The 15,043-nt window shown below is 41.2% G+C and overlaps 1 protein-coding gene across 9 annotated transcripts in view; it reads left to right on the forward strand.

Annotated features, from left to right (window-relative positions):
• Sptan1 (spectrin alpha, non-erythrocytic 1) overlaps positions 1 to 15,043 on the forward strand; it is a 67,675-nt gene that overhangs the window by 1,727 nt on the left and 50,905 nt on the right. For 8 of the 9 annotated variants that reach the window (XM_060389833.1, XM_060389837.1, XM_021645483.2 and 5 more), the window contains exons 1-3: positions 1,177 to 1,195; positions 11,761 to 12,000; positions 13,532 to 13,657. In XM_060389833.1, the coding sequence (XP_060245816.1) occupies positions 11,764 to 12,000; positions 13,532 to 13,657 (363 nt within the window). In that variant the 5' untranslated portion in view covers positions 1,177 to 1,195; positions 11,761 to 11,763. Of the gene's footprint in view, positions 1 to 1,176; positions 1,196 to 11,760; positions 12,001 to 13,531; positions 13,658 to 15,043 lie in introns of those variants that run through there. The other variant, XM_060389835.1, reaches the window with a different exon arrangement.

Consider the following 15,043-nt stretch of genomic DNA (forward strand, 5'->3'; position numbering starts at 1 on the left):
TCATGCTCCTGCCAGCAAACCTGGTTGCCACCCAGCCTTGGGCTTTTATCCCTCTTATTGAAGAGAAGAGGCCTTGCTGTATGTCTCAAACTCCTGGGCTCAAGCTTAATGTTCCACCCTCAGCTTCCCAAATCGCTGGGCCTGTGTCAGGCAGGAGCTGTTGCAGCCAGCTATTCTCTGGTAGTGCATTTGGCCTTGGCTGTATGCTTTGCAGTAATCTAATAATTAGAGAAATTTGATGTCAGGTAATCTAATGAAGAGGTTTAAGTGGCAGAGCCTATTAAGTATATCTTTTAGTTCCCTGGATTAGAATTTTCTATTTTCCTTCTCTGCTTTCACCTCAAAGGGTGGGGCCTCTGCGGATATTGAGAAATGGCTCTTCGGAATAGCTCCCCACCCCACAATTCTGTCTGTCCTTAGTCCTATGCACTAAGGACAGAGGGTCTGAGGGCAGCCTGCCTTTGGCAATCCTCCCTGCCCATTGAGAGCTCCACTGTCTGCAGCTAGGTTTGCTGCAGTTCATCAGCTGTGGCCTTGCAGGGGAATGCAGTGATCTCGTGGCAAATGCTGACTCCAAGAATGCAGAGTTCCGCATAGCTGACCACTTGGATCCATCTGACTAGGACAGCTGTGCAGTGAACCAGGACCTTTCCCATCTCTTAAATATGCTGCTTTTACTTGTTTTGAGTAGGAAATAATAGTATTTTGTAAAGGAACTGCACCAGCAAACTAGCCCCAAGTTCAGTCTTTTTTTTGAGTTCCTTACTTAGGCCTTCATGAAATCAGCCTTTTACCTGCTTTTACACTGCAAATTCCTAAAAGCCCCAAGATTCCTATTTCATCAGAATGTGGATGGGAGGAGGCACATTCACCATTAGAAAACAATACTTGGGCAAGCGCCTGAGAAGAGTGTGTGATATGGTCACAGCAGCACATTTAGGAGATGGTAATTGTCAAGACAGGAGCTTTGCTTCCCTAATTACATATCAGATTCCTGGTGGGATCCACACACTGGGGAAATCTTTGCTATTTGATTTTTGCCTGTTTTCATGTGTCTTCACAGATCTATTCTCTTCACTTTGAAGTGATTCTATCCCAGTTGCCCTTAGAAGTGTGTTATCTTGCTCTTCCCCTCCCTCTTTAGACTCCACATTCCTCCATCATGTTGTCATCGTTTCGTAAACGCAGAGTTCAGGTATTTGACCAGCATGCACAAAATGTATTGCCTTTTGGTTCTTTTGCCTGGCTTGCAGTGAAGACACATTGGTGTCCAAGAGGTTGAATAACCCAAAGAACGGGAAGCCCTGCCTGCATGACCTTTCTGTTAAGTAGAAAGGTTGGTGACAGTTGGTGGGATTTCTGGATACATGATCAGAAGTGTTGGTGTGTTTACTCTAAAATTTTCAAAACCTACTGTTTTCTACCTTTCTGTTTCTCTTTAAGGCATGAATATAGTAATTTCTTACTGCCATCCTGGTGTTTGCATGTAATGTTTGCTAATTTTTAATTGATGGCTGCTTGGTTCCTAAGAACCAAGGGGAAAAGTTACTTTAGATATTTAGAAAAATTACCTGAAAATATGTAGTGTAAATAGTATTTTCCAGTTTGACAAGTGCTGTAAGCTGGGGTTGTCTGCTTTCTCGTTGTCTTGTTGTCTTAGCTCTACCATAATCTCTGATGAAATGGAACTCACAGTTTTTTGTTTTTTATTTTTTTGTATTTTTTTTTTAGTATTTAGATTTTTTTTGGTTATTTTTTTATATATTCATTACAATTTATTCATTCATTTATTTTTAATACAAAGTCTTCCCACAAGTGCTGCCGCACCCCAGGGGGTCACAGTTTCTTTCTTTAAAACCAGCACTCTGGCCAGATGTGGTGGTGCACACCTTTAATCCCAGAATTTGGGAGGCAGGGACAGGTATCTCTTAGTTCCAGGACAGCCTGGGCTACACAGAAAAACCCTGTCTTGAAACCAAAACTCACACACACACACAAGAAACAATGTTCTGTATGTTTTATGTGTAGTGTTTCAGTGTTTGCTAATTTTTTTTTTTTTTGTCTGAGGCTATTTCAAAAAAAGAAAAAACTGCTTAAAATTATCTTGATATCCTAAAATAAGAGGGAAAAATCTTAGACATTTTTAGTGATTATAGGTGATAAATCCAAGGCAGGCTCTTTTATAAATGAGAGCAGTTAATTATCTAAGGTTTATAACATTTTCTTGTCTTGAATCTTAATATATTGCACTTAAACCCTTTTCATCTGAATTTTGCAGGTTGAAAGGTAAGTAGCAGCAAGATAGTGTGTGGGGAGCATCAGAAGTAAGTTGCCCAGCATTGCTCTGCATTCCTGGGTTTTGATGCAATGCAGTATGAATCTCTTGCTTTCTTGATGCTAAGTCCTGCTCACCTCTGCAGAATTGCGCTAACAAGTAGAACTGAATTAATCAACTTGAAGGCTGACATATAAAGCCACAGTCTTGACTGGAATGTGGTTGAAGCAAAAGAACTGATTGTTTTTATTCATGATGCCAAAAATCTTGTTTATATACTATTTACTGCCCTGCTTACTGTCCTGTCTGCTACTAAAACCTGTAGCTAAGCTGGTTGTGAGTTGGTTTGTTTAATCTGAGAATCAACTAGTACACAGTTTTGTGGGTGCTAACCAATTCTTTGGTAGTTGTCAGGCAAGCCATTTTATATCTGTGATGTTAGTCCTCCTGCTTTGCAAATCTGAGATTCACTGTACGCTGGCCTCATAAGCCACAGAGAAAAGATATTGTCAGTTCTGCACAGTTGGGCTCTGACTAAGCAACAAAACCCAAACTGATGAATGGGTTTTGTGACCTTTTGCCTTGGGTGATTACGACAAATTTTTCCATAGAGCCAACTGATCTGTTTTTTTTTGTTTTGTTTTGTTTTCCCCTTCCTGTGAGTCCCTAAAATTCCTTTCTTGCAAAACAAAACAGCTGGTGTCCAGGCTGAAAACCAACATTCATTTTACAGCATTCCAAGTCCTCCAGTCTCCAGGACATTCAGCGTGCTGCAATGGCTTTAAATACAAGCAAAAGCAAAGACTCTCTCATGTTCTTTTTAATTTTCTTTTGAAGTACTTTAGAAAAATAAATAACAGAATTGTTCTACCCTATGAAATGTGTGCGAGGCTGTCCTAAACCACTCACTACAGGTGCCAGATTTGCGGAGTCCAAAGCATTTGACCTTTGATTTGAAAATGTTTTCAACTGAAGTCTGTTCCTTAACACACTTTAATTCCTACCCACTGTCTCCACCATGTTCCCACTGTAGATACATAGTGGCATGTAACTGCTTATAGATTAAGTGAGGGCACTTTAAAACTCCCCAAGTACCAAGAAGAGCCTTAAACAGCTGTTTTCTTGGCACTTGGCTGGCCTGGCAAACTTCATACCTTTAGAAACAACTAGATCTGGGACTGGAGAGATGGCTCAGCAGTTAAGAGCACTGCTTCCTCTTCCAGAAGATCCGTGTTCAATTCCCAGCACCCAATGGCAGTTCTTGCCTGTCTATAACTCCAATTCCAGGGCTTCTTGACACCCTCACACAGACATATATTCAGGCAAAATACTAATGAACACATAAAATAAAAATAAATGAAATGAAAAGAGTCAGTGAGATCTGACAGTGTAAGAATGCTGACAAGTCCTTTGTGTTTTATTACAATAGACAACATAGCTGTAATTCTTGTTTGATCCCCTGAGATCAGCTCACAAACCTCAATGAAGGATGCAGCTAATGTTCTGACTGCTACTTTATAACATTTATGAATGGCTTACATCTCCTGTCTTCACTAATATTTATAAAAATATGAACTTTGGTTACTTTAAATGTAACACTTTTTGTAGTTGTTTTGGTTTTTGAGACAGGGTTCTCTGTGTAGTAGCCTTGGCTGTACTGGAACTGTCTGTGTAGACCAGGCTGGCGTTGAACTTGGAGATCTCCCTAACTCTGTCTCCCTCCTCTGCTTTGATTAAAGGGGTGTGCCATCATGACCAGCTAAATGTAGCACTGTTCTTAAACACAGAGAATACACTGAACACTTAGCTTTCCCTTGTTTACTCTCTGCCTATATGACTTTGATTAACAAAAATCAGAGTTGATTGGCAGCCTGGAGATATGCTGTCAGTTGGTTGACTTTGAGGTAATTCCTCTGTTGTAGTTTTTAGGCAGTTAGTACAACAGATAGGCTCTAAGTCTGGAGATTGTTTTTTTAATGGCACTTTTCCCAGATTATTTTTTCCTGTGTGATTTAAAGGTGCTAATCTCATTGGGTTAAGTACAGCCTGCAACATTCTCTGGAGTGTGCCTTATCAGACTGCTGCATATTGCCAGAGCAGGGTGGGGTTCTTGAAGTATGCAGCTTCAGTCATGTAAGGAATGTGGTACATACAGGGTCCCAGACATTCCAGTACTGCTGACATAATTTTGGGTGTGAGAGGTTGTACCTCTTTGGGTAACAGTAGTTTTTGTATTTATAAAATAATTTTTTTCATGTTGTCTGAAAATGATCTTTTTCGGAATGAAAAGAAAATGGAGTTCTTGCAGCTAAATATGTCTTATCAGGTGAAGAGACTAATAATTTTCTGTAATCATACAAATAAGAAATCTGCAATGGGAACGAGGTGGTGACTTTGATTATGTCCAGCTCTGCAGAGAGCCAGTTGTGCTTGGCAGAGGTCCCACCTTCTGACATCAGCTGATCTACTGCAGGGAAGAAAAGTCCATTATTGCTCGACCAAAGTACTTGGTATAGAATTGACTCTTTCTACTTCACTGGGTCCACAAAGAGAGCCTTTTAGGTTCTTCAATGGGTGCTGTCTGGATGGTCTCCCTGTTGGGTGGGGCAGTTTGCTAACAGAAGGCTGAGCCCATGCAGAGACTCAGGTGGACTCTTCAGTATTATGATGGTGACTATTTTGTCCATCAGACACAGTTGCTCGGTTGCTGCCTGATGTGATTCCTCCACCTCTATAATACTAGAGCTTCAACCTGGGGCCTCGTACAGCCTAGGGCCAGGCAAGCACTCTGCTAATGAGAACTACCTCTCCCAAGAATCCCCACCTTCATAATTTTTGAAACAGAATATCAAGCAAATTGCTCAGGTTAGCCTTGAACTAACTCTGAGATCTTTTGGCTTCACCATCTTGAGAAGCTGAGTTTGTATTTATTAACTACAAGGCTCAGCTCCTAATGTGATTTCTTAGAGATTTCTTGGGCAGCTAAAGGAAGTTTTAAAATGTGGTAAATTGTATAATAGGCGACAGGACAGGCATCACACACTTCAGTCTTGAAGACATGGCTATCTTTCAGTAACTCTGTAGTGTGATTCTTGTTCCAGGTTACAGCTATAGTTACCCTTTGAGAGCAAGCAAATTAAATAATCAATTCTGACAGTTTTCCGTCTTTTTCTTGTGTTTTTGAAACAAAGTTTCTCTATGTAACTGTCCTGGAACTCACTGTGTAGACCAGGCTGTCCTTGAACTGCTTGCCTCTGCCTCCTGAGTATTAGGATTAAAGGGGTGCACCACCACTTCCTGGCTCCCCTCTTTTACTATTTCCTATGAATGAGAACAATGGCAATGCATAAATAAATCATCCTTTTTATTTATTCGGTGGTGCCTCACTGGATAAGCACAGTCTGGCCTCCAACTGGAAAGCATCCTATCTTAATCTCCCCAGTGTTGATCACAGGCATGTGCTATCAACTTGACTGGCTATTAATTTTAAGGACCTTTAAAGCCCATTCATTTTAAGAATTGATGAAGCTGGACACTGTAGTGCACACCTGTAATCCCAGCACTCAGGGAGGCAGAGGCAGGTGGATCTCTGTGAGTTCAAGGCCAGCCTGGTCTACAAAGCAAGTCTAGAACAGTCAAGGCTACACAGAGAAACCCTGTCTCGAAAACTGGAAAAAAAAAAAAACAAATAATAATGGTGGTTGTTTTCAGTCCCACCTACCTACCAAGGTTGCAGAGCTGTACCTTGCTGAGTTGCTTGCCTAAAGCCAGCCTATGCTAGTGGAGACAGTAGCTGCTTCCTTTGGAAACATTCTGTGAAGCCCACGCGAAATTGGTAATCTGGATTAAGTAGGGTGATACCTAATTGAGTATCTTTAGTCAGCATACTGTTTGTCATTCTTGCCACAAATCTAACATTTACCGAGTAGAATTCCAGTTTTACAGTACAGAGAAAGAGAGAACCATTATCCAACCCTCCCCACTCCTTGAAAATGAATTTGTGTATTTGCTTGGTCATTTAGCCAACAAGCATATTTATTTAGGTGTATATCTGTTTGAGACAGGATCTCACTATGTAGTACTATCTGGCCTAGAACTTGCAATATATAGACCAGGCTGGCCTTAAACTTAAGAGATCCTCCTGCCTCTGTCTCCAGGGTGTTGGGTTAAAGGCATGTTCCACCAAGCCTGGCTTAATGTTTTATTTATTTATTTATTTATTTTTAATTTATTTATTATTTATTCAGTGTTCTGCCTGCATGCGTGCCTCAGGACAGCAGAGGGCATCAGATTTTACTACAGATGGTTGTGAGCCACCATGTGGTTGCTGGGAATTGAACTCAGGACCTTTGGAAGAGCAGACAGTGCCCTTAACGGCTGAGCCATCTCTCCAGCCCCAATGTTTTATTTTTTAAAATTGCCTGTCTTATAATTTTAAATTTTTAGGAAAACTCCTTGTTACCATACCAAGAAAAGTAATAAACATGTACAGCAGAGCAAACTCATTTTAAGAACATTAAAAGGTAAGAATAGGGCTGGAGAGATGGCTCCGAGATTAAGAGCACTGGCTGTTCTTCCAAAGGTCCTGAGTTCAATTCCCAGCATACACATGGTAGCTCATAACCATCTGTAATGAGATCTGGTATGCAGGCACACATGCAGGCAGAATACTGTATAAATAATAAATAGATAAATCTTAAAAAAAAAAAAAAAGGATAATGTCCACAGGCATTTGTCTAACTTGTAAGAGGTTGTGTCGAACTCAGGGAGTCATATAGTAGTTATAAAGGAAGCTTTATCAGAAGGAGAAAAGAAAAATTAGATAGTTCTGACTAGCATTGCTGGTTGGATCCCCAAATTTTTCCCTGAAGATGAGTTTTGCCTTTCCAGGGGTCTCTGGGTTATTTCCCCATGTAAACATGCTATCATTGCTGCTCTCCTTTTTGTAGAGGGAAGTTTAAACTTTCTTTGAGCAGAGCACAATATTGGGACACAACCAAGAATGTCCCATGTCTGTAAGTGTTTCTTGATGCTCTAGTCAGTCAGGGTAGAGGAAATCAGGTGGGACTCAGCTCACAGAGCAGCCTCTCCCTAGATATGTCTCATAGGTTGGCCTTGCAGTTCATCCACCTAAAACATTTTTCTAATTTTGATCTGAAACAGGATAAGACAAACCATCCAGACACACACAGAAACACAAGGAGCCCTCTCAGTGTGACAGTTCTTCACTGCTGCAATTCACACACTAGAGAAAAGCAGGAAACAGGCTAAATGAACATTCTTAACACGCCTTATACCAGAAAGAGGGGTTTCAGACATTAGGTGTTTCAGGCTAATCAGGAAGAAGTAGGTAGAAGTCCTTTGCTGATCTGCAGGTATAGCTGCAACAGAGAGAGGACAGAGAACAGGTCTTGGAATTGATTTATTGAATTATTTTTCGAAACAAGCTTTCTCTGTGTAGTCCTGGCTTTCCTGGACTCGCTAATTTATAGACCAGGCTGGCCTCAAACTCACAGAGATCCGCCTGCCTCTACCTCCCGGAATGTGGGGATCACAGGTGTGCACTACTGTGCCTGGTTAGGTCTTGGAATTTATTTCAGTGTATCTTGAGGTATGTGTAGGACTTACCAGGGAAAGAAGGGATGGAATAGTCTAGGCAAAAGAATCATGTACAAGCCAGGCATGTCTAATCTCAGGCAGGAAGATCACATGTTAAAAGTCATCTTCAGCTACATAGGGAGTTCAAAGAAAAAAAAAATGCATAGATGGCTTTGGAGTTTTACAGAGAATCATGTTTTAGAAAAGGACTTCTTTTATAGTTGGGGAGGTGGCTCAGAGAGTAAAGCACTAGATTTGAAGTTCGAGCATAGCAGTGTGTTCAGTGACTCAGGTTGGGTTTCAGAAAATAAGGTGAGAGGGGCTGGAGAGAAAGATGACTCAGTGGTGCTAAGAGCTAAGGTACGAACATTTTGCTTCCTTCGTCCCTCTTCTTACCTCTTCTTACCACCACCACCCCACAATAACATTATATATTTAATTTTTTATTTACGTGTATGTATTTGTGTTTCCAAGGGTGCTAATGTGCATAGAGGTCAGCAGACATCTTCTAAGAGTGGGTTATCTTCTTCCAGCATATTCCTGATAATCAGACTCTGATCATCAGCTGGCAGCAAAATGCCTTTACCAGCTGAGCCATCTCATGTGCTGGACTATTTAAAAAGATAGAGGAAGGTGTCTGACAAACTGGTGTACTTGGAGGCTCATATGTACACACGTAATACACAGTGAGATGTGGCTCACTGGTGAAGTATTCAAGAAGCCCTAAGTTAGATGCTCATTACCGCTGAACACAGAAAAAAAAAAAGATTGTGAAGTCGGACAACCAAAACAAGTACCTATGTAGAGTATAATTGGAAAGACACAAAATGCTGCAGTTAAAACCACCTCAACTCTTCTCTGGAAGATAATATCGTCAGAACACTGTCCTTGATGCTGATCAGGTGCACACAGTTCTCACTGAGCTGTTCTTTCCTGTGTGTGGTGGGCAACACCCTCACAGGTTTTCATCCCAGTCCTCAGCCTGCTGGATATTCCCTGTCCATTAGCTCCAGGAGGGGACAGGACAAGGGAAAAAGCCTCCAGGTATTTCAGGTAACTGTCTTTATGCCTTATACAGTTCACGGAGCAGGGTCTAGAGGGCCTCAGTGTTCTCCTGCCCTACTTCTTACCTTATTTAGAATCCCCTCTGCACTGTGCTTTGTTTGCTTGCTTGCTTGTTTCTTTGCTTGTTTGTTTCTTTCGAAATAGTCTCACTCTAGCCTAGCTGTGGGCCTAGTATCTGATGTGTTTACCAAACTGGCTCTGAATATGTGACAAATCCTTATGCCTCTACCTCCTGAATGCTTAGATTTCAAGCATGGGCCATTATTCCTGACACATGCTGTCGTTTTTATTTTTATAATTTTTATTGTGCGAGTGTGTCCAATGGGGGGGCATGTGGAAGTCAAAGGAAAACTTTGTAGAATTGATTCTCTCCTGTAGCTACATAGATTCTAGCCATCAAACTTAGATTGCCAGGCGTATTGGGTATGCTGGGCATTGGATACACTGAGCCATCTCACCAGTCCTTGCTTGTTTGTTTGTTATATGTGTACCATGTTCGTGCCTGGTACCCATGAAGTCAGAGGAAGGTATTGACTTCCCTGGGACTGCAGTTACAGGCAGTTGTGAGCTGTCATATGAGTGCTTGGAACCTAACCTGAATCCTTTTGAAGAGCAGCCAGCATTCTTAACCTCTGAGCCATCTCTCCAATTCCTCTTACATGCTTTTTAAAATATCTTACTGTGTAACTCAGGCTGCCCTTAAAATCTCCATTCTCTTGCCTCAGCCTTGTGAGAAATTCGTTAGTGGTATTGAGGATCATTTGATTGATGGGCATGTGCTAAAGACTCTAATTTTAAGTTGGGAATGAGGTCATTTCCCATTGTTTGCCACTCTAAGCATAGAAGGAAAATTATCTTTTTATTTAATTCTTTATTAATTACACTTTATTCACTTTGTATCCCCCCTGTGGTTCCCTCCCTCCACCCTCTGCATGCATGCCGCCCCCCCCCCCCAAGTCCACTAATAGGGGAAGTCTTCTTTTCCTTCCTTCTGATCCTAGTCAATTAGGTCTCATCAGGAGTGGCTACTTTGTCTTCTTCTGTGGCCTGATAATGCTGCTTCCCCCTGAGGGGGAGGTAATTAAAGAGCAGGCCAATCAGTTCATGTCAGAGACAGTCCCTGTTCCTATTACAATGGAATCCACTTGGATACTGAAGTGCCATGGGCTATATCTGTGCAGGGGTCTTAGGTTATCTCCATGCATAGTCCTTGGTTGGAGTATCAGTCTCCTATCCAGAAAGGTGAAGAGGATGGACATCAGAAGGAGAAAAGAGGGAACAAGTCAGGAGCCTGACATAGAGGACCTCTGAAAGGCTCTGCCCTACAGACTAGCAATGCAGATGCTGAGACTTATGGGCAACCTTTGGGCAGAGTGCAGGGAATCTTATGAAAGAAGTGGGAAACAGTAAGATCTGGAGAGGACAGGAACCCCGCAAGGAGAGCGACAGAACCCAAAAATCTGAGCACAGGGATCTTTTCTGAGGAAAAGTATCTTGTACAGGGTCATATATTGCTGAATTTAGTATTTTAGATGCTTTTTGCCATTAATTTACATCTAATTTTCTGTGATCTTTAAATTGACTAGAAGATAAAATTGTTTTCTTTTTCTCTCTGATCCTGGGACTGGAACTGATAAACTTGCTAGGCAGCTGCTTGTACTGTTCTGTATTCCCATGATGGCTTATTCTTGATGAGATCTAAGTAACATTCTTTGTTTCTCACATCCTGGGTCAAGTTTGCTTATTAAATTTAGCAAAATTGCTTAGAAAACTGTATGTTTTAGGGTTCAGTGGAGCTCCACTGTCTGTTACACCAGTCCTTTGCAGTTTCTGTGACAAAGAGGAAAGCTTATTTAAAGAAGAGTAAATTGGGGGTGAGAAATATATTCCAACTGTTAAAGTGCTTACCATGTACAAGACCCTGGGTTTGATCCCCAGTACCCCAGTACAGCATAAAACCTGGTGTTGGTAGAAAATGCTTGTAATCCCAGCCTGTAACACACAAAAAGTCAGCCAGGTGATAGTGCATACCTTTAATCCTAGCACTCATGAGGCAGAGGCAGGTGGATTTCTAGTTCAAAGTCAGTGTGGTCCACAGTGTGAGTTTCAGGACATCCATACACAGAGAAACCCTGTCTTGAAAAACAGCAACAAGAAAATTCATTTGGACTCTACACAATAAATTCAAAAGCAAGATGGAAGGATTTTTTGAGTACATTTATTAATAATTCTTCAAATACCAGTGTTTCCTTTGAATGTTGAAGCCTCTGTAGAAGTAATAGGAACTTCAACTCTTCCGTTTACTTCTTTCACTTTTGCTGCCATCAAAACCATCATCCTTTGAGGAGCCAGAGTAGTTAGGTGCTGTGGGGAGGAAATAAATAGCTTAGCAGTTCTCAACCTGTGGGAATTGAATTACCCTTTTATACAGATCTCCTATGACCATGGGAAAACACAGATATTCATATTAAAATTCATGACAGTAGCATGAATTTTGTAATGTGAATATCTGTAATGAGTTATAATGAGCCACATAAATACACAGATGTTCACATTACAGTTCATTATAGGTATGAAGTAGCAACAAGAATAATGTTATGTTGTGGGGTCACCACAACATGAAGAATTGTTTTAAAGGGACACAGCATTAGGAAGATTGAACCACTAAAATAGCTATTGTTCGTAAAGGCTTTGTCCTACAAGAGGCTACTTCATAGTTCATTTGTTTGCTTGCATTTTCTGATTCTTTCTCCTTCAGAGAGCCTAATTCCACTGCATATCCTGTCTTTTGGAGCTTATTTCAAGGCATTCTATCTTTTCAGAAAATGGATCCAAGTGGGGTCAAAGTGCTGGAAACAGCAGAGGACATCCAGGAGAGACGGCAGCAGGTCCTGGATCGGTACCACCGCTTCAAGGAGCTCTCTACCTTGCGGCGGCAGAAGCTGGAAGATTCCTATCGGTTCCAGTTTTTTCAGAGAGATGCTGAAGAGCTGGAGAAGTGGATTCAGGAGAAGCTTCAAGTTGCATCTGATGAGAACTACAAAGACCCAACCAACCTACAGGTATGTCTGAGCTGCCAGGGATTCTTGCCTCTCAGAATTTAGGGACCCCCAAAAATTGGGTAGCTAGAAGAATGTAGGTCAGACACAGTAAACTCTGTGCTCTGAGAAGACTGTAGCATATGGGGAGGATAGCTTAGAGGCATGAGGTTTTCTTTTCTGCATACTTTAAACCCAGGGTTCTTAACGTTCCTGTGCTGTGACCCTTTAATACAGTTCTTCATGTTGTGACCCACAACAATAAAATCATTTTTGTTGCTACTTCATAACTCTAATTTTGCTACTGTTATGAATTGTAATGTGAATATCTGTGTTTTATAGTGGTCTTACACAACCCCTGTGAAAGGGTCAGTCAATCCTCAAAGGTTGACTCTTTAAACTGATGGTTCTTAAATTATATCTCAAAGCCCCTGGAATTCCAGCAATTTCCAGGAAAGGTCGTGGTGGTTATTTTGGAATTTTTGTTTTTGTTTTTGAGACAGGGTCTTACTATGTAGCCCTAGCTGACCTGAAACTCAATATGTAGACCAGGCTAGCCTCAAACTCAGAGATCTGCCTGCCTCTTGTGGGCTGAAATTAAAGAATGTGTCACCATGCCCTGCTGGGTTGTTTAGATAAAGGCATGCTAACAGTATTGTTGCTTTCAAATAATATAGTTATGGGTGTGAGGAATGTCTAAATGGTTAAGAACATACATTGCACTTGTAGAGGACATGGATTTAGTTCCCAGCATCCTTATCAGGAGGCTCACTACCAACTTATAACTCCAGTTTCAGCAGCTCTCATGACTTCTTTGGTCTCTGGGCATCCGCATACATGGCATACATCCACTCAGATACAGAAATACAAATAAAAAATTTTTTTGAAAGAAAGAAATGGAATGAGGTTGTCAAGATGGCTCAGTGGGTAAAGGCACTAACCGTTATGCCTGATGACTTGAATTTCATCTTAGGACCCACTTGGTAAAAGGAAGGAACACATACCATAGCATGTGCATGTTTGCACACATACACCACCTACAAAAGAAATGTAATTTTAAAACTAAATAGAAATAGAATGCAAGGTTTGAATATGGCTTGTAAAGGAGGTAGAAAAGCTGTGTGTGTGGTCCTGTTTTTCTTGTTTTTTGTTTTTTTGTTTGTTTTGAGACAGGGTTTCTGTGTGTAATAGCCTTGGTTGTTCTAGAACTCAACTCTATAGACCAGGCTGGCCTTGAACTCACAAAGATTCACCTGTCTCTGCCTCCTGAGTGCTGAGATAAATGTGTATACCACCACTGTCTGGCTAGTCCTATTTTTCTAGAAGGGATTAGATGTCTGAATAAAAGCTGCTTCTCCATAGACAAGAAAATTTGAAATATAGTGTAGTATCTAACACCCACAAAGTTGAAGATGCTCACAGAGCAGGGTAGTGGAGGAACAGTCTTTGTATGTGTGCGCCCTCCCTCACTAGTTGAGATGGCACTGAGGGCAGGGGACTGTTAGGGTGGGAACAAGAGAAGTGCTGGGTGGTGACACTTGTGTTCCACTACCAGGGAAAGCTCCAGAAGCACCAAGCCTTTGAAGCTGAAGTACAAGCCAACTCAGGAGCCATTGTCAAGCTGGATGAGACTGGAAACCTAATGATCTCAGAAGGGCATTTTGCATCTGAAACCATCCGGGTGAGTAGGAACACTACCTGCCTGGTCAGAAGGCCTCATCTCCTGGAGCAAGACAAAAAGGGAGGATGAACACCTTGGAAGCTCGGCTTTTCCTGACTTGAGAGACTCTAGGTCTTCTAGAGAAATCCACAAGCCAGCTATTACTATGACTGGAAACCAGGGTTTGTGAATGTGGTAAGGAAGAGTGTTCTTGGAGTAGAGTGAGTTTAGCATAGAGTGAGTTACCATGTTCATATGGTAAAAAAGATTTCTTCTGTGTCAGCTAACTCTAGTATTTTTAGAGGGTAATCGGTAACTTTGAAACAAGCACCTTCAAACTTTGGGCCTACTTGTTTTTGAATTGAGATAATTTTTCTATGCTTTATGTAACAATACCATTGTATTAAGGGAAGTATCCTTTCCTTATTGCTATGTTGAGGTTCTCATAAGGAGATACTCTTACCTAGCCTATCTTTGATACACTTTAAAATTTTTTAATTTCTATTTTTGATTATGTGTGTGCTTGTGCATGTGTACATGAGCACTCAGAGGCCAAAAGAGGATGTTGGATCTCTTAAGCAGGAGTTAAAGGTGGTTATGAGCTACCTAATGAGGGTACTGGAAATTGAACTGAGGTCTCTATAAGCGAGTATGTATTCTGAATCACTAATTCATCTCTTAAGCCCTTTGATACACTTCTTGTTTATATGTTTTGTTTCTTTTGTTTTCTTTCTTGTTGTCAGCGTCTAGCTGTGTAGAACAGGCTGTGCTTGAACTGGATCCTCCTTTCTCAGCCTCCCAAATGCTGTAGTGTGTGTTACCTCACCCAACTTTTTATTTGGTTGTTTCCAAAGCCACATTGCATTGAGGGCTCAGCCTTTCCTAGGTCTTCACCTGTCAAGCATTATTTAGGATGTAGACAAAACCTGTATCCTTCAGCCTCAACTAAAAGTAAATCATCCTCCACTCTCCCTCTGTAGCTGTTTTGAAATTTTCAGTCCTCTAGGAGCCAGGCTGATGGTTTTCAGCGTTAGACATTTGTGCCATATTTGTTCTACTGGTGTCTATTTGCACTGGGTGTTTTGAAATGGACTTGTCGATCTACCCACTTACTGATTTTAGGCTTTTATTTATTTATTTTTTAATTCAAGACAGGGTTTCTCTGTGTAGCTGTGGCTGTCCTCGAACTAGCTCTGTAGACCAGGCTGGCCTCAGACTCAACAGAGATCAGTGTGCCTCTGCCTCTGCCTCCTGAGTGCTGGGATTAAAAGTGTATGCCACCTTGCGCAGCTAAGAACTGTTAACTATTACTAGTTTAATAAAAAAACCTTTAAGAAAAGTAAGTGCCAGTTGTCCTGTGGCCAACTGATTCATTATATTGAAATCATTTGCCTAGTGTAATACATC

Source organism: Meriones unguiculatus, chromosome 8 (assembly GCF_030254825.1).
Source record: "Meriones unguiculatus strain TT.TT164.6M chromosome 8, Bangor_MerUng_6.1, whole genome shotgun sequence".
Classification (NCBI taxonomy): domain Eukaryota; kingdom Metazoa; phylum Chordata; class Mammalia; order Rodentia; family Muridae; genus Meriones; species Meriones unguiculatus.